This window comes from Pyrgilauda ruficollis, unplaced genomic scaffold, assembly GCF_017590135.1.
Source record: "Pyrgilauda ruficollis isolate IOZ18807 unplaced genomic scaffold, ASM1759013v1 scaffold7, whole genome shotgun sequence".
Taxonomy (NCBI): domain Eukaryota; kingdom Metazoa; phylum Chordata; class Aves; order Passeriformes; family Passeridae; genus Pyrgilauda; species Pyrgilauda ruficollis.
Genome location: NW_024528821.1, coordinates 6,676,829 through 6,701,712, shown reverse-complemented (window position 1 = coordinate 6,701,712; position 24,884 = coordinate 6,676,829). Strand labels below are relative to the sequence as shown.

Below are 24,884 nucleotides of genomic sequence, written 5' to 3'. Positions count from 1 at the left end.
AGAGGGGAACTTCATTGGGAAGTGTAGGACAGGACAGGGGGGAATGGCTTCAAACTGAAAGAGAGCAGGTTTAGATTAGATATTGGGAAGAAATTATCTACTTTGAGGTTTGTTTGAGGCACTGGCATAGAGAAGCTGTGGGTGCCCCATTCTGGGAAATGTCCAAGGCCAGGCTGGATGGGGCTTGGAGCAGCCTGGTCTAGTGGAAGGTGTCCTGCCCATGGCAAGGGGCTGGAACAGGATTGTCTTTGAGGTCCCTTCCAACCCAAACCATTCTGTGATTTTATGAGGGTTGCTGCCTCTTTCTGTCCTCTCTGCTGTTCCAGCAGCTCTTCTGGAGCACCGAGCTGCTGGAGACAAGCCCTGCTAGCAGACCTGCTACCCCTGTGCACCGAGACCCTTCCCCTCTTTTCCTCCTTCCCTCCCTCCACCTCTCCCTCAGTCTCTTTCCCCTCACAGAGGCCCCGCCCCTTTACCCGGGCCCCGCCTCTCTCCCCGCCGCCCCGCCCCGCGCAGGCGCAGTGCGCCCCGCCGTGCGATGACGCGAGGCCGGGCGGGGCGGGCCGGGCGCGCGCGGGGAGCGGGGCCGCGCTCGGCACTTCGGGGACGCTCCGGAGCGGGACCGCGGCCGGGGCCGGACGGCCGCAGCCGCAGGTGAGGGCGAGGCGCGGGGACCCGGCTCGGCTCTGTCCCGCTCGGGGGCCCGGCGGGGCCGCGTCCTGCGGGGCCTCTGCGGCCGCGGGGGGAGCGGGGCCGTACTCAGTGAGCGGCGGGGGGGCTGCCTCGCACCCGAGGGGCTGCCCCGAGGGGCTGCGTTCACCGGGGGCCGCTGCAGGCCGCGGGGCAGCGCTGCCGGCGGCGGGGGCTCCCTGCGGGCGGGACGGGAGCGGCGTGTCCCGGGTGCACTTCGGGGGCGGCGGGCGGTGAGCCCCGTGCCGGGGGCGGCGTGGGGCAGTGCGGTGCCGCTGGGGAGGGGGCGCGGACGGCGGTGGCTGCACGGGGACCAGCGAGGGGTGCTCGGTGCGGGGCAGAGCCGGAGTGCCCGTGCCCGGCGGGGCAGGGACGGGTCCGGCAGGACGGGGGTCACCGCTGGGAGCGGCTGGGGACGCAGCGGGAGTGTCCCGGCCGGGGTCGCGGCTGGCGGGCTGCGGAGCTTGTGCCGCTCGCAAAAAGTGTCTTTAACTCTCTTTTTCCAGGCTTTGTGTGCAGCCATTGTAATCGTTCTCTTCCTTCACCCGGCCCCTTCTGCTCGTCAGTGTTTATTGTTCCCTGGCCCTTAAATAGGCTGGATGAGGTCTGGGTGCAGGAAGGAGTTTTGGGGATTAGTTCTGAGATGCAGCCATTGGAAAGGGGGACGTAGCTGTAGGTTGTAATTACCTTGTCAGTTTCCTCTTCTCCCTGTTCTCATAAAATTTAGGCCAAGCTCCGTTTTTAGTAGGTACTGTTCAGGACGTTTCGCCTCCGTATGAAAAGTGCGATGTTAACTTAAGAACTCTAGGAGTCTTGGCTCGGCTCCTTTGTATAATTCAGGAGACGCAAGGTGCGCATCTTGTTCAGTTTTGTATGGCAAAGGGCTCTTCAGCTTGGATGTTCTGAGTGTTAATGAAAGTGATGCTGTCTTAGACCTGCTGTGAAATCTGCATCAGAAATACTTCCCTCACTCATTTAAATATGCCTCATACATTTGAATAGAATGCCACAGAGGAGTTTTCCTTATTCTTTCCCCAGTGAGCTACGCACAGAGATAATGCTAATGAATAACCTTCGGGGCACTCTTCCCACTTCTCTGATTTCATGGTAGAGCTTGTTCTGCAGTCCTGTTTAATACTAGAATATGCTGCAGAGTGTTGATAGTAAAAAAAATTGTGTAGTAACTTGGATTAAATGCTATCCTGAATGCACTTCTTGTGATCTCTTTGATTCTATGATTTTCAAAATTGTGCTTCTAAACATTTTCCTTCACTTCTAAAGTTCACAAAATTGTAGTGAGGTGCCAGCACAAATTAGCATGCTGCTCTGCTTGAAAGAAGCAAGACTGCTTCTAGTGAGCCAATGACTCTAGGTGTCAGAAATGAATTAAAGTGACTTTGCCCCTGCCAGGTTTTTTTATTATTATTATTCCTTTAAATCATTTCTTCTGCTCTTCTGTAAAGATTCACTAAACTGAATGTCATCTGAGGCTGTAGTTCAACCGTACCTGATCTGTAGCAGTAATTGTGGCTTGGAGACTTCTGCAATTCATTGGCACAACTTCTGGTGATGTATGAAACAGATCAGCAAATGTACCCAACCGGAGGAAAAGGGCCCAGATTCCCTGGTCTGGTTTGCAGTGGAATCCCCCAGATGCCAGCAGAGCAGGTCCGTGGAGCAATGCTGAGCACTGGGATGGTCTCAGGCAGCCGGGGAGGGGGCCAAGCAGGGGAGGAGGGAGTGTGTGCAGCTGGGAGGGGAGGCTCAGAGGGGAAGTGAGCTGGAGCTCTGCAGGAAGGGTTCTTCTGCTGGCACATGACCTGTCTAGAGGCACAGTGGGGTTGGGCAGAGTAAGGCCTTGCCTTTTCCCCCTGAATTCCAGGCCAGGTTGGATGGGGTATTGAGCACCCTGGTGTAGTGGGAGATGTCCCTGCCCATGGCAGGGGGATTGGAACCAGGTGATGTTTGAGGTCCCTACCAACCCAAATTGTTCTGTGAATTCTAGTCACAAGTGTGATTTTTTAGTTTTTGTTTTCCAACAGGCTGAGAAAAATGCTGGAGTTCTTAAAAATAAAAAAATCAACAAGCTATCTCATGTTGAATATATCTCAGTGTAATTCAATACTTCTTTGGTTTCTTTGACAATGGTGATCAAGCCCAGGTTGTGTGGATCTAAAGGTATCATTGAAGTTACCCTCCAGGGCTCTGTGTTCTTGGTGTGGTCTAGCTGATAGAAAGGGATCATTAATCAACACTACAAAAAAAGTGTTGGTAGGGATTCCAAGGAATCTGCAGCGTGTTCTGCTGGGAGAGTTTCTGCTAGCACTACTCCATCACCTCCACAAACACCACAAGCAAAGCTGTCAGAAATGCTCGTGTTTTTCATGGTTGTTAGGTTGCTGAAATAGTTGTGATGCCTACTATATGGCTTTTTTTTCCTCCCTTCCCTTTAGATGATGTATCTGTGCAGGCAAAACTTACTGTGAAACTGCACTATGGCAAAAATTGAAAAATTATGAAGTGTTTTAAGAATAGCAGCCTCAGAACATATTCAGTGTTTGGCTGTTTCACTGTATCAATAGTGGAAAACTTTTCTAATGACTCTTAATAGCTTATCAGAGTTGATTTAGACAGCCTGGGGCTGGGTTCACAGGGATGGATGCTTTTATCACAGATCTGGCATAGTGTTCATGGGTGTCAGTGTGAGTGGGAGGTAAAAGCTTAAATAGATGGGGCAACATATGTTCTGCTTTCCTTTCAAGGTTCTCTACTTTCAGGTCTTTTTCATTCTCACAGCTGTATTGCATTGTCAGAGTACTGACTGGAAACATTTTTATGGTTTTCTTTTTAACTATTTACGATGCAATAGGTTGATTAAAATTATGAGATTAGAGCTTTGTGGATAAATTAGAAACACTGCAGTAGAAGAAACTTTTTTCTTGGCTCGCCTTAAGCTAAGTGTCTTTGAAAAGCTACAAAGTAATTAACCAGTGTTAGATTGTAGCCTCTGGTGCAAAGGCACGCTTTCAGTGGGTATTCAGTGGAATTGAAAAATTTTCCAGTTTTATCTGAATTATTATGAATTATGATTATGAAATTATTCATGATTATGAAATATTATGAATTATTTTCATAAAGCTTTGTCTCTCAGGGCTTTACAGAGTAGGAGGTGTTTTGGGGTGAAAGTGTGCCTGTGCCATGCAGTGCAGACAGCCAATATCCTGTACCAGGAGGTTCTGACAGGGCAACCAGGCTATGAGTGCATTGGGGTGGGAGATACGGGGAATTGGAATGTGTGACTTGGTGTTGGTGACAGAAGTGTGCCAGAAGTGGATTTCCTGAAGATAGCTCTTGATTTTTGAGGTGGAAAGGGACCTGTTTGAACGCAGGAGGAGCTTGCAACCTGCAACAAAATTTAAACCTGACTCCTTTAATTGACTCATGTATTTCAAATGACTAACTAAGAAAATTTGGGTGATTTTCCATGTTCAGTGCCCTGTCATGAATTTGATGTCTTCGATGCCTGTTTGAGAAGTTGTTTTCCAGTGAGTTAGCTGTACTGCTTTTTGAAGAATGCCCCAGCTACTGATTTATATTGTTGAGGTTTTTGCTTTAAACTTGCTGTAGGAAATACGTAATTCAATTTCTTTTTATGGAAGCAGTGCTTTGTTAATACTAATGACAATGGTCATATGATTCCTTGGGGCTTTTGTTTTACCTTCTTTGTGACGGATGCAGCTGCTTGGTGGTGTGTTCTGTAGTTGTGAAATGCAAGATTTGTTTGGCAATGCCAGCTATTCTGCTTGGTTTCTTTAATGTGAAATATTTTAAATATGAACAAACTTATGTACAGGAGAAAGTACAAATGAAAATAGCTTGTGAACAGAAGTTTTGCTTTTAAATAAGTTTTTAGAGCTTTTGCCCTGACTTTTAGCTGCTTAAATTTTGGGGAAAACTTCAGACCTTTCTCCATTTCCTTCTTAAAGAGCATCAATCTTACCAGGTGCCCCATGCCTGCTTGGTTTGTCACGTTGCACATTTTGCTCTCCCTTTTCAAGAGTTCCTTCTCTGGAGGGTGCCCAGACAGTGTTGCACATGGAAGGCAACTGGCAGAGCAGAACTGCTGCTGTTCTCTGTGCAGGTGTGGATGAGACCAGAGCAGACCTGGTTGTCAGTAGGCAAAGCAGCAGGACTATTTACCTGTGATGTCAGACACTTGCTTTGGCTCCTGCCTCCTGGCATATGGACTAGTTTGTCCTGCCTCTCAGAAGTCTCTTTATTTGCCTGAAGTGGGAGGTGTAAGCTGCTTTGGGACAGAGGTCCTGTCTAAGCTGTTCCACCTTGCAAGAAGGGAAACAGCTGGCACAAAGCTTATGGGACTGTGGTGTGTGGATCTCATGGTTAAAACTAGGGATGGCGTGGTTTGAGTGCCTGTCCTTGCTCAGAGGACTTAAAAGTGTGTGTTCTAACAAATATTGCAGTACTCAGCTGCTCATCATGTGAGTCTTGTTATGAATGTTAATTTCCATCTTTGCTAAGCAGTGGGGAAAGAACTTTGTTCCTTTTTTCTTGGTGATGAAGATACACTCATTTTATCAGTCTATTATTCAGAAATCGCAGACCAGGATTTAGCATCATGACAAGTGAAAACCATGGTGCATAGTAAATGAGCTTAATTCACACCAAAGCCATCTGGTCAAGTGCAAATTGTTATGAGGAAGGTGAGGTGCTATGTGATGAAAAAATTCAGCAGAATTAGTGTGAGCAATTATGATTAAATATTAGAGAGAATCTTACAGGCTGAAAAAAGCAAGGATAAATGTGAATTGCAACCCAGTTCCTTTGTCCTGGTTGTTCTTTGGGATCTCCATGTGAGTTGTGTGTTCTAGTTTAAGCTGAATGTGTTCCACATGCTTTTAATTCAGTATTGTGAGAACTTTGACTCCTTTCAATAACTGACCTTATCTGATAATGTTAATGGAGGTATCCAGCAGTATGTTAAGATGATGATCTGAAATACCCAGCATGTTTTTACTGTACTGGCATTCTGAAGTTGAAGCTCTGGTTCTGTCATATATGATTGCAGTATGTTTTTTACATTTGAAAATAATTCTGTAAGAAAACAATGCAAAATATTTCAGATTTCAAGCTTCTTCATAAACTTGTTAGGGATTGAAAATTAAGCAGAAGATTCATACTCAGACAGCAAAATCTGATGCTGGAGACTTTGGAAACAGTTTGGTGCTGCAGGTAATTCATCAAATGTGCCTCTGGGTGTTCCTGCCTTGTGCCCTGATCTCCTGGGGCAGCTCCATTGGCAGAGCTAATGCTTCAGTGATTGCAGGATGATTTCTTTCATGCTGCTTAGCTCATGGGAAACCTACCCACTCAGAAATGTTTTTATGAGTTTGCTAACTCACCCTGTGGCTACACCTTGCTACTGCTCTTGCAGGTAGAGGCAGGAATCATGTCAGGAGGTGAGTGGAGGGAAAACAGCTCAGCTTCTCACAGCAGATGCTGGGGATGGAGTATCAAACTCAGCTCAGCAGGACCAGGGCATTGCTTCCACTTCAAACTTGTCATGTTTCCAGATGCCATTAAAGAACCCTTCCTGGGATTGCTGTTCTCCAATTAGCTTTCCATCTGTGAGGAAGCTGAATGATCCATGTAGCATTTAAATTCACGTTTTCAGGTAAATATTTTTATTAAAGCAGAAATTCTACACTACATTAAGGAAGGGAGAAAACTTTTTCTTAGTTCTGGAGGATTCAAACACTCCCCTGCATCTTGCTGACAGATACCTTGAAGGTATCTGTCAGCAAGATGGCTCTTGAAGGGAGCCAAGAGGGAGAAATGGGTTGCTCTTCTGCCTTGTCAACTTTTGGCTTCTCAGTGCCTGATGCTCAACCAGTTTCAGTGTTACAAAACACGTGGTTCTGGGCAAGCTTTTGGCTGCCCACAGTTTTTGAATAGAATTGAGGAAGTGAGTAGCACATCCGTTATTTAAAGAAAGCTGCGAGCAGCACTAGAATCCTACAGACGTGGGCATGTGTTCTGTATATATATTTCTTTTTTTTTTTTTAGAAGCTGATTATCCACCGTGGTGCCAGAATTGTGGAAGACTTGCGTTAATAGTTTATGCCCACCACCCCCCATCATCTTTCATCTCAGTGTTAGTGAGTAACTTAAGTAGTAGCAACTGCAAGTTACAAAATACATGTCAGGTTGTATTGCTGACACTTATTAACAACTGTATTTTATTGCTTGTTTATGTTTTAAGTTTTTAACAGGAACAATATTACTGGTTTTGCTCTCTTCAGTCTTCAATTTATAATATAACAATGATTTTATGGTTAGAAATTTAATCTGGGCTCTTGTGTTTGCTGTTCTAAGTAAAGCTTGTTTTTATATAGTGGAATTAAAGTATTTCCACCAGGGTGTATGTCCTATGAGACATACAAACAAAAGACTTTGCAAGCTTACACATTGAAGCTGGAAATTAGGAATTAAATGCTTAAACTACAAAGGAATCAAAGGATAAATATAGATAAGTCAACAATATTGAGTTTACCAGGTTGCTTGAGCTGCCTTACGCTGCTCCCTTGGTGGCTCTGCAAATCTGACCAGTCTCTTTTGGTTACTCACCTTTGTCATGGGGAAGTAAATGTGCCAGCAATCACTGTCTCTATTCTTTATTGGTACCAAACACTGACATCTGTAATGATAAAAGGACTGTTGTAGGGAGTTTTGTGATTCAAGTGAGGCTTGGTGCCATATTTTACTCCTGAGTCTGAGAATTCTGTCTTTAATGTCCAAACCGAGTTCTGTTATTTAAAGGATAAGAGTAATGAGATGATCATGTTATCATCTGTCTTGGGGTTGGTAGAAGTGTTGTTATCTCATCATTTATCTCAGTGATGTTGGTGGTACCACTTACTACAAGAGAGCCTGGCCTGTATCTTTGCAAATATTTTTTCAGGGATGCTCTAGTACCTTGTCTTAATTTGAATTTTGATATGTGGAGGAGTTTGATGTGAGGCTTTAAATGAACCATAGTACAACCCCCCAACACTTCCCTTTAGCAAGAAGGTAAGGACTCTGAGATTTTATGTTCCTACTGCCATTCCTTTTTATCACAGTGTTCCAGCTGGTGTGTCTGCTTGATGATAATTAAGAGCCACAGTGATGCACCAAGACCTTGTTATGACAGCGCCTCCCATGTGCAGAACGAAAAGGCAGTTTTTGTTCCCTTCCCAAATCTTGCTATGCTGATGTAGTCTTTTGTTCCACTGGTTATTTTTCTGGGGTTTGGTGGCAGTGGGTGGGGTGGGTATGACTGTATACAGGAACAGTTGCAACTGTTGGTAAGACCTTAGTAAGCAAGTAGTCTGGCCTGTGGTGGTAACATTTTTTCTCTTTCTTGTAGCCTTAAGGCTATGTGGTGGACTTTTACCAGCATAGTATGTCTTGCCTTCCTCCAAGCCAGGGGTTTGTGTTAAGTGTTATTGTAGGTGCTTACATGGCTCTCCTGGCTCATGGAACTCCAAGTTATGTCTTCTCTGAGAGAAAGGGCTGAGCAGATGTACCCTGGAGTTGTCCTGCTCTTAAAATTGATTTATTCGGTGATGAGTGTGCCAAATGCCCTGGCTTCTTTTGGGATGACAGCAGGGATTTCTTGTCTGCTGCTGGCTTTCTCTTGCTGTTGGATACCATTCCTAGTTTGTAGGAGCAGAAAATATTTCAGTAAGGGGGTTGTAAACCTTAATTCTGGCAGCTTAGACATTTATGTGAGCTGTTCTGCAGAATGTCAACCAAAATAAGCTGGAGTGGTTTTAACAGCCTAAATAATCACTCTTTGTATTGGTTGATCCTGAGTAAATAGGTTAGAAAGTACTTAAGAGCAGCTCAGCTGGAGCCTTATGGCAGAGAGCAGGGACAAGCAGCCAAGGGTGCTGAGCTCTTCCATGGCACAGCTGTTCTTAGAGGAGGAGACCCAAACCTAGGGCAGAGGTTCACAAGCTGAAGGGCTGCTTGGAGGCAGAAATGTGGTTTCTCCCTGCAGATAACCCTGCGATTACAGCTGAAATAAGAAAATACCTCTTCAAGATCCTCATGAGAAATAGTGTTTTTTCTGGTTAGGCTGTAATGATCTGCGGGTGTGGAGTGAAAGAAGTGACTAAATTTAGATATATTTCATGTGGAAGCAGGGGATGGCAATGCTGGCACCCTTGTGGTGGTGCTGCCTGGTGCCAGGGCACGTGGTGAGGGGCTGCTGTGCAGCAGTGCCTTGTCTTTCCCACGTGTGTACAGAAGAGTCCACGTTTTGGTTGTAACCAGTTCCCACTACTAGTTCAGATTTATTATTCATTAGTAAAATTAATGGTAGGAGGGAGTTGGGCTGGAAAACATGAATGTGAAGGTAAGAGATTGCATGACAACACTTCACAGTCCTAAACAAGGAGTCAGGAATAAATAATGGCAGAAAAAGAAGTGGGAGGAGGAAAAAATGAATGGGTCAGAGGAGAAAATGCTGTATTTGTATTGACTTTATTGTTTCAGTGCCATCCCAGATGTGTCTAACAAGTCTGACGTTGTTTGAGTTTTTTGTTACTAAGAGCCTTTCACGAGGCCCTGCAGTGTAATGCTCGTGTGTCACTGGAGCAGCCTGACACGGCTCTGCCACCCTGCAGGTTGGGCAAAATGTGCTCATAGGGGATGGGGGGGGCAGCTGGATCTTACTGCTGGTTTTAAGGGGAGTAAGAAACCATCAGAAACTACTTTCTAACTTTCTGGCCTTCTTCACCAAAACATAAAACAAACTGTGTGAGAGGCTTCCTGGTGAATGGTGTGTCATTTCTGACACAATGGTATTTTAGTTCTGGAACATCAATCATTCTGATGGCTGCCATCCATAGCTGTGCATATATAAGAGCAAAATAATTTGACACATTTTAAGAAGGAGTACTAAAAGTTTCATAAAATAAGACTGCCGTAGCCCCTTATCTTCAGGTAAACCCTTTGTTTTGGTTAAGAAGTTTAAATGTCCATAGTGCTTCTGATCCATTATTATTGGTTAACCTGCACTTTCCTATGTGATTTTGTTGTTAATATTGCTTTATTGTTTTAACTGGATGAATTATTTGATTGGCAAGGGCTTGTAATTGAAAAAAATACTGTTCATTCATTGAATTATAGGAGTGACCCTCACTTTCTGGTGCTAACAGTGTGAGAATATGGTTTACCAAGTGCAATGTTTTTGGTTTTTTTCTTTTTCTGAGAGGAAATGCAGAGGAAATGAAAGCCAGCAGCGTTATTGCCAGCATTTCTTCACTCTGCTTTACGTTAGAATGAAATTTTTTAAAAATTAATGCCAGTGCAAATAACAGAACTGCTGATTGCTCCTTGTGTTTTGGGGTAACTGCTTGCTGTTTTCCTTTCAAATTGGTTGTGCTATATTTTCAGCATTAAAAAGAAGTGCAGTGTCTCCTCCTAAATCCCTCTATGCCATTGTTCATGGCTGTAAGATGATTTTTCACTGGAACTTTGTGCTGTTTCAGCTCTGCTGTGACTGGTGCTCTCTGTGCAAGCCCAGCCAGAGCTTCCTGCTGTGGTAACAGCTGCTGGGGGGAATTTCTGAGGAGGGGGCTTGGCTTGGGATCATGGTGCAAGGTTTTACTTCTGTTAGGACTTGTGTACCTCCTGTGGCTTGTATGCACTTAGTGATTGACATGAAGTGGTGGCTGTGATTCTGAAACAGTGTCTGCCTGAGTAGCTTCAAACCAAAAATTAGATCTGACTTTTTTTCTTCAGTGCTACTGTTGAAATAGATTTTTATATGGAGCTGTGATCTTGTGGGATGCTGTATGAAATATTCCATACACATGGAAAAGAGCAGGATGCCGCAGATTTTTAGTGAGTTATGTGAACTTTCCCTTCAGGCAAGAAGTGGAGCTATCCAATTTTCCACTCACACTAGAGACAGAGCTCAAAGGGCTGCAGAAGCCAATAGTTAACTCTGTTGGAGATGCTCTGCCTTGCAGTTCTTTAAAATAACATCTACAGCGGATAATAGTGTGCAAACGTGTGTGACAATTTTTTTCTCTTCCCAAACCTTGTTCTAGATGTCAAAATTAACCTGGACTGCTTGGGAATGGCAAAACATAGCCCTGGGATCCTGCCATGAACAGTAAGAAAGTTGAGATACTTTGTGTATGCAAATAATTTTCTTTTAGTGACTAAACCCCAGTGAAACCATTCCTGTTCAATTAACACAACCAGGCACACATTGTGTAGCTGGGTGTGCAGGTGCTCCCAGCTTTCCAGGCAGTAAAGAGGCAGAACAGTAGGTCAGAGGGGAGGACCAGCAGGGGAGCATTCTCTGGGAAACTGTAGTGGGGAAGTCTCTGCAGTCAGTATGACATTGGAGGTGGGAAGCTGCTATGGGTGGTGCACTAGGAAATTATTGAGGTGGTAGCTGAAGGATGCTTTCCTGTAATGTGTAATTATATTGTGAGACTCCGTTGTTACCCAGTGTATAATTATATCAAGACTCCATTGTAATGGGATATCTTGAGTGCAAATTAGATTGAAATGTGATTAGACAAATTAGTGGAAGAAAAAAGTGAATTTTGAAGTGCTCAAGGCTGAATTCCAGACACTCATTGTGGGAGGAAGTCCCTAAAACCCTGACAGAGGGAAGCTGCAGAAGGCAGTGTCCTTTCACTGCCACTGCTCCTTAATTGTCTGCTGTTAGACAGGTAGCCTGGCTGATTAGGTCTTCAGTCTGAGCTTTCCTGGCTGAATTTTGTGTGGTGCTTTTATATGAAACTTAGTGTGTAACAGAGGTTGATCAAGCAGTTTGTGTAGCCAAGAAAGCAAGATAGCTTTGAAGATATTCTTGAGTGTTGATCCAAATATTCAGATATTTTTCTGTTGTTGGTAGCCTGAGACTTCCTAGTTTGAAGGATGTGTAAATATTCATGTATGTATGTGCTCTGTACTCTTTACATAGCCTTTTCCAGATGTTGCAGTAGACATCCTTAAATTAGCACATTGAAAATTATTCTGATTAATTTTCCTGGTACAAAATAGATTACTTGAGAGACTGTGTGGGTGAGTAATATGTTTGTAAAGTGTCAACAGTGTCTGTGGAAAACTTACACAATTTGTCAGCCTTCACTGGGACAGAAATTAGAAGGCTTTTGTATTGTTACATATAATAATTTGGATTAGTCCATTGGAAATGTACATCTCCTGAAAACTCCTGTAATCTAAACTCTTCACAGGAATGTAAATACTTAACATGCAAATGTTCAAATGAAAAAAATATTTTATTTTCTTTTGTAGGACTCTGACCATATATTGTTTAATTCTTCTGTGGGAACAGTTTTTTTCCAAGGTCTTTCAAAAGCTGGTTTATATACTTGAGATGTTAGACATTGTGAATATCTTGAAAATATCTGGACTCTTTTGATGAACAAGCTATATTTGTTAAATTCTTGTAGATCAAATCACAGAGCTGATGTGTTCTTTATTAGGAGAGCTGATAAAGACACAGGAAGCTTAGTGCTTTGTACAAAGTAGGGTATGTAACTCCAAGCAGATTCTGCTAAGACTGATTACTTTTGGCTTTCTGAGAAGTTTGTTCAGCTTGCCTGAGAAAGATAAATGTATATATTTGTAGAATATTAAATAGCTTTGAAATTTTTCCAGAATGCAGCTAAAGCTTCAATTTACTTTTTCTGATCGTGGATTGACTGAGCTCACAATTTAAGCTGCACTGCTCAGAGGTAAAATATTGCTTCATTTTGAACTGTCTTATTTAGCAAATTCACTGTCTGAGAGGTTGGGACATCTAGAATGATCCTGTTTTTTTTTGCTCCCTGCTAATCAGTTATCTAAAGGTTGCATGGCTTCTCTTCTGGTCTTTCCTTCAAGGTGGTTATTTGAACCAAAAAAGCTGGACTGTTGTACGGGTGTTCAAGATCCTTGTGTTTGAGAAGTCCTTAATGTCCATTTCTAGCACAAGGATCAAAAATCCAAACCTCATTTTGCTTTTAAAGCTCTTGTGTTAGAAAACATCCATATGCCACTAACTAAAGCTGAATGACCAACATGTGAAGTGCATCCTACTCAGCTCTCATGTCATTTGTGAGCCTTATGATAAGACAGTGAGTGGTGTGTGCTGTGTTGTGCTCTGGCTGCATTTCTGACCTAGTGTGTCCTGAATTGTCAGTTCAGTGTTTGTGCCATTTCAAGGTCTGCTCAGAATAGCTTTAGAAAGAAAATAAAGGAAAACTAATGCCTCTAAGTTGATCTGCAGCCTGGTGTTCTCTTAGCTTCCACCTTCGCCCATAACAGCTCTGCAAAATTAGGAAGCTTGCTAACAGTGATTGCTGTTGGAAATCAGACTGACTAACTTCATCTAGGAGCATTTTTCTCAGGCCTTTATTTGCATATGTAGATTAGGAGAAGCCTCCAGGTAAAGGACGTTGTTGATGGAAATAACAGGTGGGAAGGCTTGGAGTTCAGTGGAAAGTGATTCCAAGGTGCCTTGTCATAAGGATACTTGAATAGTAGCAATATGGAAATACCAAGGATTCAATTTCTCAGTGATGCAGGTGGTTCTGATACTCTGGTATGTGATGTAGGAGAGGGTGCCAAAAGGTTTACAGCAGAAGATGGGGAAATGGGCTTTAATGTTGTGAACTTTTTTTGCTTTTATTGCCAGGTAATGTACACTGGCTATCCGGGAGTCGCTTGTGAAGGCTGGAAGATTTCTGAATCTTGTGAAGTCTGCTGAAGTGTGTGTGCATTGTTTTACTAGGAGGCTTTTCAGACTTTTACTTCCTGTTTTTATCACTTGTTTCCCATTTGATGTGAACTGGCCTTTTCATTAACGCTTCCAGAGCAGCAGTTGGTGCCTCTGAGTCTGTGACACAGACTGTCCAGAACGGAGTTCCTGGAGAATGGAACTCCTAACTTTGTACTGTTAGCCCTCTTGGGAGGTAATGATTAAAAACCTTCCTCCAGTCATAAGCATAGAGGCAGAAGCTCACATTACCTTTGGGAGAGGGGTGGCATGGAAGCTGCTTTGTGGTCTGCACACAGCAAACAACAGGAGTTGTGGGCATTGTCACTGGTAGGGGCCTGCTCTGCATTGTGGCTGTAGGAGCAACCGTAGGAGGACAACAGCATTTTGGGCAGCTGCCACTGACAGACAATCTGGGTGCTGTGCACAGCTCTGAACAATGCTTGGGTCTGCAGCTGGGGATGACAAGAGGATGCAGATGTTTGAGCCAAGGGCAGAAGAGACAGAGCAGTGCAGCTGTCCAGGACCAGAGCTGATGTGAACCCGGGTGAGTCACTAACCTGTCAGGTCATTGTGGCTCTCGCAGGGAGCTGGCTTGTCTCACGCTTGCTTTCTTGTGTTTTGGGGCACTGGTCCCTGCTGCATCCTTGTCCCCTCCCTGTGCTGGCATCTTAGACTCAGTGTCACTGTGGTGTGTCGTCTGCAGCCTATTCCTTCTCCCCTTCTCTTTGGTCCCAGGCTGGGATTGCAGTGTGGGAAGATGATCTCGTTAACGCTCAAGGGAATGGGAGAGAAATCCATTCATTCCTTGGGACTGGGTTGCACTATGCTGTAATTGTTGAAGCTCCCAGTGTTAAGAGTATAATATAAGGGCATCCAACCGAGGTCTGTTAGGCTTAGCACAGCTATTCAATACAACACAGCATTTTCTTCTTGCCTTTGGTGCCATTTTAAACTGCAGGTGTTTTACTTAGGTGTGATTTATACGTGGTGTATTAATGACTTCATCTGCTTCAGGGAACTGTTTTCTCTTTCTGTGTGAGTGAAATGCTATACCAAGAAGCTTGGGGTTTTTTAATACTTGAAATATTACTGCAGACTTCTAAGCTTGTGTGAGTGTGCTGAAGCTTGTTTTATTTTGAGTTTCTAGAATATGTTGAATAAAATTTTTATCAAACACATTTTTAAAGTATATTAATGAAGGCCATCCTGTAACTGCAGTTGACAAGCATGGTAGCACTGCTTTTGGTGGGTAAGACTTCTTCACAACTGCAAAATTTCCATTAGGATAATATGTGTTCTGCCACTTAAAGTTGTATTTTGATTGTTGGCTTCCTTTATTTTTCAAAATGCAGCACTTTGTCTGACTGAAGCTAATTGGTAGCTTAAGTTGTACTTTCTGTAGTCTATAATATAGGGGTTCTTTTGTGTCTGGACTCAATTTTTACAGAAAATGTTTAAGTACTTATATACTGCTGGCTTATGGGTGGAAGTTAGTAAATTATTTTACTTGGTAATGATTATCAGGTGATAGTTGATATAGGGTAATGGTGCTCTTGAGTAATGCAACTCTGATGCCTGTTATAAAAACTGGGAGGCTGTGCTATTCTCCAGAAACGTGTACGAAGTCCATGCTGAAAACTGCCTACATCAGGCTAGTCTGCATTCGACTTCTAAGATGATAATATTTTTTTAGGTGTATGTTCTCTGTATTTAGAGAGAGATTCTCTTATTACTTATTTACAGATTAAAGCCATTCCTTTAAGAGTGCAGTTCAATGTCAGATTTAATCAGTTGCTGCTGGAAGGGACAGTGCTGCTTCCTTCTCTCTTTGCCCAGTGGGTGCTGGGGATTTGCTGCTGCCTGGAGAGCAGCATCTCCCTGTCCCTCTGGTGGGAGGCAGCACTGGCCGTGCTGGCTCTGCTTGTCCCCTCACAGCTGTTTGCTGGTGGCTTGTGCAGCTGGTGGTTTGGTCCAGCACAAGGTAGGCAAGGGGTAGTTGGGTGAAACTAAGCAGCATGAGGCTGTGGCCCTCAGTAGTGTTCCCAAGCGAGAACTCAGCCTCTTGCTCCCGTGCGTTTCACGAGCACTCTGGTTTTCAGCAGCTGTGTTTTGTTAGTTTTTGATTCAGGTTGTCTGCTGTGCTGGAGGAAGGACTGTGTTACCACTGTAGGTAAGGCTAAGTCCCAGCATCTGCTTTGTGATTTCTGGCAATCATTTAAACCCAGCTTGCCTGCTGTCGGAGTGATGTTTGCTGAGGTCTGGCCTCTGACCTGATGAGTGTTTCTCATAGTGCCTGTGTGCTCACGTTTGCCCCTGAGGATGTGTGGGCTTGTGCATTTAATGGCTTCCTAGGCTGTGCCCTGCACACTTTGTCACTCCTTGGCATGACTTGTGTCACTCATTTGCTGTTGTTTCTGAAGAGTTGGCTGTAACTAATACAAGTAACCTACATAAGCAGCGTGCACTATCAACCCTGAATAATCTAGAGCTTCCTGACAGATGAATTACAGGCATAAAAAAAAGCTTCACAGGGTATCCACCACACGAGTTGCATTCAGTGGCATATGACAATGCATGTAGTCTGTTTGCTTTATGGAGTTGGAATTAGAAGTAGTTCTCAGGAATGCTGAACAATTTTACATGGGTCCCAACCAGTCCTCTTTTAAATTGTCTTCCTGTATTCAGGCTGAAGATGGTTAGAACAAATGTAATGGTTTATATAGGAAATGAATCCTTATTCATTAATTTACGTACTTCTTTTGGCATTTCTGAAAGAATAATGGCAAAATATAACAGCAGCTGCAAGAGCAAACCCTGCAAACCTCAGGACCTTGCACAGTAGTGAGAAATTCAGTTCTTGGCAGGGGGTTGCAAGTTTGTACTGGTGATCAGATTTGTCCTTTCTGTGGCAAAGGTATAAGCAGAGATGTGAATTTCTGATATTTGTATGCTGGGAATGTAGAATCAACACTGAGGATGAGAGAAGCTCTATTGTTAAAGATGAAAATTAACTAAAATTTTTCTGAGTATGAAAAGTTCTGTTTTAGCATAGAATTTTTGGATCCCTTGGTCCTGTTGTGTAATGTATTGGTCTCATTAGAAAAGCCTGTGTAATGTCCACAGGTTGGTAAAACAAGGACTGAGATTTAAACACCCATCCTGATTGCAGTCACCACACTACATATCACACAGGACTTCACAAATGATGGAGTAATGATGGTAGCAGAACAGCTCAGGTGATGTGGCACTTTCTGAATGCTAGTTTGGTAATAGAGGATGGATAAAACCCATCCCATTTACTCAGCAAATTTCTTTAACAGAGGAGAACCTTACGTTTATTTGAAACAAGAGGATGTCCTGCGGTGCAAGCAACACCAAGAGTTAACAACCACTTTATTCTGCCAGCTGCTGTAGTATCAGTGGGAGGGAGTGGGCAAGTTAGGTGCTATTAAACAATTCTGTTTGATGCTGTCTCAGTTGTGGCATGTTTAAAGTATTGCAAAGCATACACTGAATTTATAATTCATACTTACAAATACTGTGTGCTATTTCTTTCCACTAAATTGTCTCAGTCTGCTTTAGCAAAATAAGATTTTAGACAGGCTCTTAAATTAGGAGAGCTTATGTCTACTCTCTGAAGTCAAAATTTTATATGTCATGGTACAGAGCACTTGAAGGGGAGAGGCTGATTTGCAGAAGCTTTTATTTTCTGTTATATATAAACTGCCACTGTGACCTTATCTAAAAATTTTCTTCTGTATCTTTGAAGTATTGACTAAGAAAAAGGAATTTCTTCTTTGGGCTGTGAATTAATAGCAAATTGCTTTAAAGAAATACCCAATGCATATAGCTACTAAGTTTTTATCATTCAATTATGTTTATAAATGTAAAATATATAAAAGACCAAAAATCTGAAGTGTGGCACTTTTCAGGGGTATTGCATAGTTTATATTTTGCAATGTTTGCTAATAAATAAATGTCAGCAAATAGAAATGTTACAACTTTTTCACTGGCCATCAAATGGAGGTATGATTTCACAAGCCAGAACATAGTCTGTAGTCTTTCATTTTGGTTAAAGGCTGTAAGATACCATACTTCTGAGACATAAAAAAAAAATGAATTAGGAGTTTGTTTATCAACTGTATTAGATCTTAGAAATGGAAGTCATTAAGATTTTGGCCTCTTCTGTACAAATTAATGTGATTACGTCTTGCTTATAAATAATTTGAGCTGTTTCTCCCTTAAAAGGTGCCTTTAATGAGTCACAGCTTCCATTTTAGTAAATTGTTCATGGGATAGGCAGGCTCAGGAACAACTGGGTTAAACCAAGAGATTATTTGAAAAATCTAGGGCATGTGCTCTCTGTTCACTTGATTAGTTTTCATAATTCATCCTTGTTTCCACAGCAAAGAGCAGCCTAATGCGTGCAAACAGGAAGCACTTTTCTTGCTTTTGTGCTCCTTCATCTCTGTAATTTTACCAGAGAAAGTAAGTGAAATGGGGAAACAGATTATGTGTGAATGTTTGGAACAAATCTTGGTTTGTTTTGTGAAAATCCATGGGATCAGAGAGCCAGGTGCTATTTGGGGATGTCTGTCTGTGACTCTGCTTCAGTTCTTTTCTGTTTGACTACAGGTGCATGAAGAACAGAGGAGATATTTCCGCTTATCAGAGATGATGTGGAGAGACTCTTTGTGAGTAACTGACGTGTGTTTTCTAAAAAGCTCAAAATGCTAATGTGGGAATTATTATCATTTTTATTCTCTAATTTAGAATAACTGTACCATTTGTCTAACCGTTTCATTTGGGTCTGGGAAGCTGTGAGTGTAGAGCCCTTCATGGGAACCATAGGCAAAGCTCATTGTTGAAGGAAAGAGCTGGAGGACAGAGCAATGTGTGGTTTCATAAGGGATTAACCACAATGCTTTACTTGTCTGTGGTGATCAGTCTACCAAAGGCTTTTACTGTTGGCTGCTGAAAGTGTTCTAGACAGCAGTAAAACCCCCGGCATGGTGGGCATGGGGAACCTTTAGCAGGGTTAACTTGTTACTTGTAGAAACTTAATCTGCATGTCAGGTTCTTGACATTCTATTGTCCTTGTCCAGTTTTGGATTGCATGTCTGCTATATCTGCTGTAAAGATGATGGGAATAGTAGCAGTCAATAGAAGCTTTCCTGAAAGTTTTCAGTTCTTTTCTGCGGGAATAAACAACAATATTCTGGGATCAAGCAGCTAAACTACACTCCTAAAATGTTACAGGAAAGAAAGAACCTCCATGATGAAATATAAGTGTACCTAAATAAGTACTTAAAGGATTTGCTTTTGTGGAGACAAGGTAATTTTTAGAGAGCACAATTAGGTGATGCAATGTCTTATTTTTCAGATGGATTCCATAAAAATGCTGTGCTTTTAGTGCTATAGACTCCTCAGCCAGCTCATTCCTTTGGAGTAATTAGTCCCAGTGTTTCCTTTTTTTGCCAGATTTCCAGTAACAGTTGTGAATTAAAGCAGCATGTTATTTTAGGATTTTCCATGACAGTCTTTGTGCTTCTTTTTTTTTTTGTGTGTAAGTATAATATGAGTAATGTGTTCTTGAGTGCTTTCTTTTAAACCATAAACTTTGATACACTGGAGGTGCTGCTTTGTTCTAATGGTAATTATCTAGGAGAACAGTGCCTTTGTGGACAACTTCAGTCTCTTGGCAAGGAAGAGCTCAAGTTAGACGAACTGCTCTTACCTCAGGCACCTTGATTTCTAAGTTTTCCTATGTTTGTAACATTAAAGCTACACAGTGAAAATTTTTTCTTTGTTCTTTTCTTAAATTGAAGAAAAATCCTTTTATTACAACAGACTAGTAATTGCTTCAACTCCTAGGTAGGAACCAGTTTGGGTTCCTACACGTGACTTGCTTTTCTTGTTACGTGGATCTAAGAGAGAGGTTAAATGGTTTTTAGACTTCCCTCTTCCTGGAGACTTTTGGATATTTTCTTAGATAGGGTTTTGTGATTTGTTTAGTAACTAATTAAAAAAAGTCACTATTGCTTAATGTTCTCATCCTGGTTTGGCATCTGCAAATAGTGCCTGATTTGAAAGCCTGTCTTGCTTTCACTCAAGAGAAAATCAGCTTAAAGATAATGTTGGCTTGTAGTCATCTTTCCCTTGGCTTCTTCCAGGCTCTGCTTGCTGGTTCAGGAAGGCTGTGTGAGGATTTTTTTATAACAATCTCCTGGCCAGATGCTGAATTCTTTATGAAGCAGCAGGAGAAATCTTTGTCCTGATCCAGCTGACTTACCCAGGAGATAGTGTTGATTTGATTTACTCTGTTATGTTGAGATCTCTTGTGGACAAAGTCTGTGAAGTTTTAGCTGCAGTTGGCTGAGTAGCAATGATAATATGCAATATTCTTCATTATTTTATTATTTTTAAAAAATGAAAAATCTATTTAATTAAATAATAATTTAATTTAAATAATCTAATAATTTAATTAAATAATCTCATGAATTTAAATATTTTTAAATCTCTTTAATATTATCTGCTTAATAAAATTGGAACCTGATCAATTTGGTTTTTTTATTAAAATTTAAATTTTAAAGAAATTTAGGTATACGTGTTCCAAGCGTCAATCTTTATACCTTGAGGTGTTCTTATGGTGATGCTACATTTATTTGATAATACATAAATTTTTCCTGGAGCTTATTTACATATGTTGACTATATTTTAGTGAGGTCATTTTCAGAAAAGACTTTCTATAAAATAGGCAGCAGCTATTTTGTGGGGCTAGCATTTGATTTGTACAGGTGGTTGCTGTTAAAGACCTTTCAGTTGCACAGCAGTCAGCTTTTCATGGTCTGCAGCACTGGGCTGGGTCAGGTTGTGCTCTGATGCTTGAGTGGATGAGGCTCACAACCAATGGCACCCACCATGAAGAGTGTTTTGGGATTTCCCTGCATTAGTACTCCTCTGTGTCAGCATTAGTAGCTGCAATAACAGGTAATATCTTTGTGGACAGTTCCATTAGGTCTTAGGCATTATTGCAAGGGTGAACATGTGTGAAATAGAATGGGATAAGTTGAGAATTTAATTTAATTTTTGGTGCAGGGTGGAGCTGAAGGAACGGGTTCCTTTGCCAGTTCTGTATGATCATAACCTTGGCTTTAACCTTTATGCTGTAATATGTTGAGAAGTATTCTGGACTATATAAAGGAAATTGCTTTTTGTCTGTTACTATTGTTCTTTTTGTGGTTATTACTGTGTACTTGATGTGTAGGATTTCTGCTGAAAATTGAAAAACATTTCACCTTTTGAATGCTCAAAGGTTTTTAAGTGCTTGAAATATACACTGCAACTTAGTCCATTAAGTCAAAAAGTAACTTAGCTAATGAAGAACCAATGTCCAATAAAAGCTTTTTCATTTTCAATGTAGTATTGACTCCTAAATTAATAAACTTTAGAAATATTAATTCTTAAGTGGATAATATTTAACATGAAGTTTAACCAAAATGCAGAGATGCACAGCATTCCCAATGCTGATTATTTCTGGACAGGCTGAATGAGGGTGCCTTGTTCTGCTTGACTTCTGCCCATGTCTGAGTCTAATTTGTGCAATAGTAGAAGGTGCTTGAGCTGTGCCCTTGGTAGCCAGTAGATCAGGGACTGTGTGTGACAAGCTGGACACTGAAGGGATATGCTGTATCTAAGCTATTCAGTTTCCTCATGAATGGACTGATTAATATGTTCTGTTGGCCTTTCCTCTCTGTAACCACATAAAGCTTTATGCTCTTAAAATAATTGACAGTCAGCAGCTGGTTTCACAGCAGGATTTTTTTCACTTGGTAGTGAGGAAAAGGTTGGATCCAAATGTCATGGTCCTGTTGTCTTTGTGGAGACAATTCAGATTTTTCTTTCACTTTGCTGGATTTCTTATCTACAGTTTTATTCTTACGTGCAATGCTTATCTAATCAACCTTTTATCAGCAGAGTTTATTTCATCACTGTGGGTTTATTAAGTGTAGGTGATGATGAATGAGCTTTAATATGTTGTAGCCACAGGTGACTTATATCAGGGAAAGGCTTTATGAGGGTTGGAAAGTGCAGATGAAAGTCCTTTACAGGAAGAGAATACTGAAGAGATGGAAAATCTCTTAAGTTTACATTTTAAGAGCAGTTATGAATTGATTAGATGCTTTTGGGCCAGCTAATGATAATTGAATTAATTTCACCATAGATATGTAAGTTTAAATTTGGTTCATTATGCAAATCCAGGCATTAAAAAGTTGATCATATGACTTAAAATTCAGAGGAATATTTCATTTAAGACAGTATTTTAATTACACATACCTCAGCATTGTAAAAATTCTGCTTTCTGCTGCTTTATGTTCAATGCAGTGGTTTAAGGCTGTCCTTGCACAGAGCCCTGACCTGAGGCCATGTGCTGCCTGTAGAAATGGGGGAGTCTCAGGTGCCTGCCCCGTTTGAGGTGAGGTGTTGGTGGGAAGAGCTTCTGTCCCTGCTAAGGCTGCAGCAGGCTGAGCTGTTCGCTGAGACACAAAGCAGAGGATGGAAGCAGTGTCATCTTCTAGGCCATGAAAATGGGCAGAAAAGCTCATTTGGAACAGATAAACTTTAGAATTAATATACAAAGAGGGGAGGGGCCTCAGATGATTTGTGGCAGACATGAGATAGTGGATTAAAATTTCTTTAAAAGTGTGTTCCAGCTGTGTTGTGCTGTATCTCCCTCAATGTATTAACAGGCAGATCTGCTTTTAAACTTCAGTTACATAAATCTTTCTGTAAAATGCAACACTGTGCTGAAATTTTACAATGACTCTGATATGGTCAGACTTGTCCCTCTTGGAGTTCAATTTAGGAATTGGCCCCCAACTGCCAAGACAGGGATTGACTTGAGAGCCAAGATGCCAGTGTACTTAGGCAGTGAAATAATCCTGTGTAGCTTGGGAGCACAGAGGCACAGTTGTGTTCCTGCAAATGTTATGCAGGGGTTGAAATTGCTCAATGGTTTTGAGATTATGGATTAAATTTCATTAAGACTGCAGAAGGATTTTCCTTTCTCCAAGTAAGAGCACAATAGGTTTATTTTGCTGCTATACAATGTCTTATTAAAGGTTGCAATGGCTATGCAGTGAAGCAGTTTGGATTCTGCGTTGGTACAGGTGTCTTGAATTGTTTTGGGAAGTGTTTTAGGATGGTGAGGGCAAAGCAATAGGTCTTCTGGAGCTTTACTCTCTGCACATTGGTAATGTGTCCTTTGCTGGGTTGCCTCCTGCTTGCCAGAGTGTATTTTTCACAAGCCGGGTGTTTATGCTGCTTTAGCAGTGTTCTGTGTGCTGTATGCAGTAGAATAGTTTACATAAAACAAGAATTGCTTGCACTGATTTTAAATATGGTTTTGTATTATGGAGTTCATTGTAGTGAATCCTGTTCCATTAGTGTCACTTCCTTTTTAGTGTGTGTGCTTTACCTGAAATTCACTGCTTGTAAATGGCATTTCAGGAAGTCTGAACTGATCCAACACATGCTGACTTTGCCTACAGCTGGATTTTGATGAACTCTTCAGTGCAACATGAAGTGTGTTGTTTTTTATTAACAAAGCTTCCTTAAAATTTAGACTTTGGACAGTTTTGCACAACTTATTAAAAATTGCTTTCACTTCAAGGAGCCAAATGGATTCTAGTTTTGTTGTTCATTTTTTTTGCTTTTTGTAATAAGGAATGATGTCATAGTGTTTTCAGTTAAAGAGAAAAATCCATGGGGAATATTTTTCAGAATGTTGTCTGATGCCCTCTTTAATCTTTGCTCCTAAGCAGCCCTAACTCAACAGATGTTGCATGTGGGTGTTTGCAGCTGGATCAGAATAGCCTCTGATGGGAAGGGCTGTCTCTGCTGTTGCTGTGCTAGCAGAGTGCTCTGCAGTCAGCTTGCACCCCTTGTCATAGTTTTGGTGGCTTTTGATCAGAGATGACCAAGTTTTTGTAATGGGATTGCAAGATGCAAAGTGTTACCTTAACAATTGCTGCTTAATTGCACTTCTAAAGCCGTGCCTGTGCTGTGCCAGCCTGGAGCTCCCAATTCTTCCTGTAAGAGCTTGTGGATTGTCTGGGGATCTGTGCAAAGTCTACTCCAGTGCCTAAGGAGTCATAGTTGCCATATATCGTCACTCTGACTGTTGAGTGCCATGTACCATTGCCAGCTTGGTGTTTTGAGGGAGAAATTACTGTTGTTCTTTTCTGATGCCTTTGTGTGTTAGGGGTCCAGTGGAACCTTGCCAAAGGTTGATCTAATTGAGGGGACTCCAGTGGAAGAGAACACAGAAGTGTTTGTTGGATGCTTTGCCAAAGGTTGATCTAATTGAGGGGAAAAAGTGTTGCAAAACAAAGCTGAGCCCTGAAGGGCATCAGAAAGCAGTTTTATATGCTGGATGTGGTGAGAGAAGCAGGAGTATTGGATGGATGTGCTGTAGTAAATTAATGTGGCTGAAGAGACAAGGCAGGAAGACACTTGAGTAGTTTCAAAGATTAGGAAATGTGGGGCTTGTCAGAAGCCAGAACAATTCAGTTTTGTGAAAGATGGATTTTACCTGACTAGATAACAAGGCTGCATCTTGAAGATGTTCTAGAAAAAGTTTTGGAAAATGGTTGTCTATTTGCCAGTAACTCTTTATACCTGCATATAAGAAGAGGGCTTATCCTAACTGATGACATAAATTGATAAAAACAATTTAGCAATGTAACTGCATTTATTTAAGGCCTTGCTGTTCTGAATATGTAAGTTTTTTAGAGAAACAGCATCCCTCATGTTTCCTATGTCTTCACTTTCGTGCCAAGGGACAGGATCCTGCAAACAAAACACTCTTTCTTTAGTGCTCCCAGCAAAAATTACTAGTCAGGCAAAACTGCATGTCCCTAGTGATGTACTGCTGCAGGCAAGATAAAAGGCAGAAATAAAGATCTGTCTAAAACTCGAGGTAGCATGTGGGCAGAAGAGAAGAAATGAGAAGATTATTTTGATATAAATACTGTCACTTTCACCCGAGGCTTTATAATATTAAAATGTCTGAAAGCCTGGTTCAACTTTCGAATTTCATTTGGTTCTTGATGCTTTGTTGGCAAAGACAAAAACTAGTAAAATTCAGTAGTTTTTTCCCCCCTTTTTTTGTAATACACAACATTTTCATTGTCGGAATGCTTTGTGGTGACAAAAATGACTTAATATTGATTTTAACTGGAAAGTAATTTGGTTCTTAACATGTTTTCAAGAGAGATTCTTGATGGAAAAATGAGATAAGTGTATCCTTATGAAGGGAACAATTCCCATCTTCTCTACAAGTACATTTTAGATATTGGAAATTTGTGATTCTATGGTT

At 41.7% G+C, this 24,884-nt stretch overlaps 1 protein-coding gene across 8 annotated transcripts in view; it reads left to right on the top strand.

The window, feature by feature from the left end:
- The first annotated feature begins 565 nt into the window (after positions 1 to 565).
- The window catches only part of KLHL13 (kelch like family member 13), an 80,537-nt gene continuing 56,218 nt past the window's right edge, over positions 566 to 24,884 (top strand). The window contains exons 1-6 of one of the 8 annotated variants that reach the window (XM_041485180.1): positions 582 to 654; positions 10,812 to 10,876; positions 12,403 to 12,479; positions 13,421 to 14,048; positions 17,911 to 17,992; positions 18,140 to 18,198. In XM_041485180.1, coding sequence (XP_041341114.1) covers positions 18,179 to 18,198 — 20 coding nt within the window. In that variant the 5' untranslated portion in view covers positions 582 to 654; positions 10,812 to 10,876; positions 12,403 to 12,479; ... (1 more) ...; positions 17,911 to 17,992; positions 18,140 to 18,178. Of the gene's footprint in view, positions 655 to 10,811; positions 10,877 to 12,402; positions 12,480 to 13,420; positions 14,049 to 15,620; positions 15,675 to 17,910; positions 17,993 to 18,139; positions 18,199 to 24,884 lie in introns of those variants that run through there. The other 7 variants (XM_041485181.1, XM_041485183.1, XM_041485185.1 and 4 more) reach the window with 7 other exon arrangements.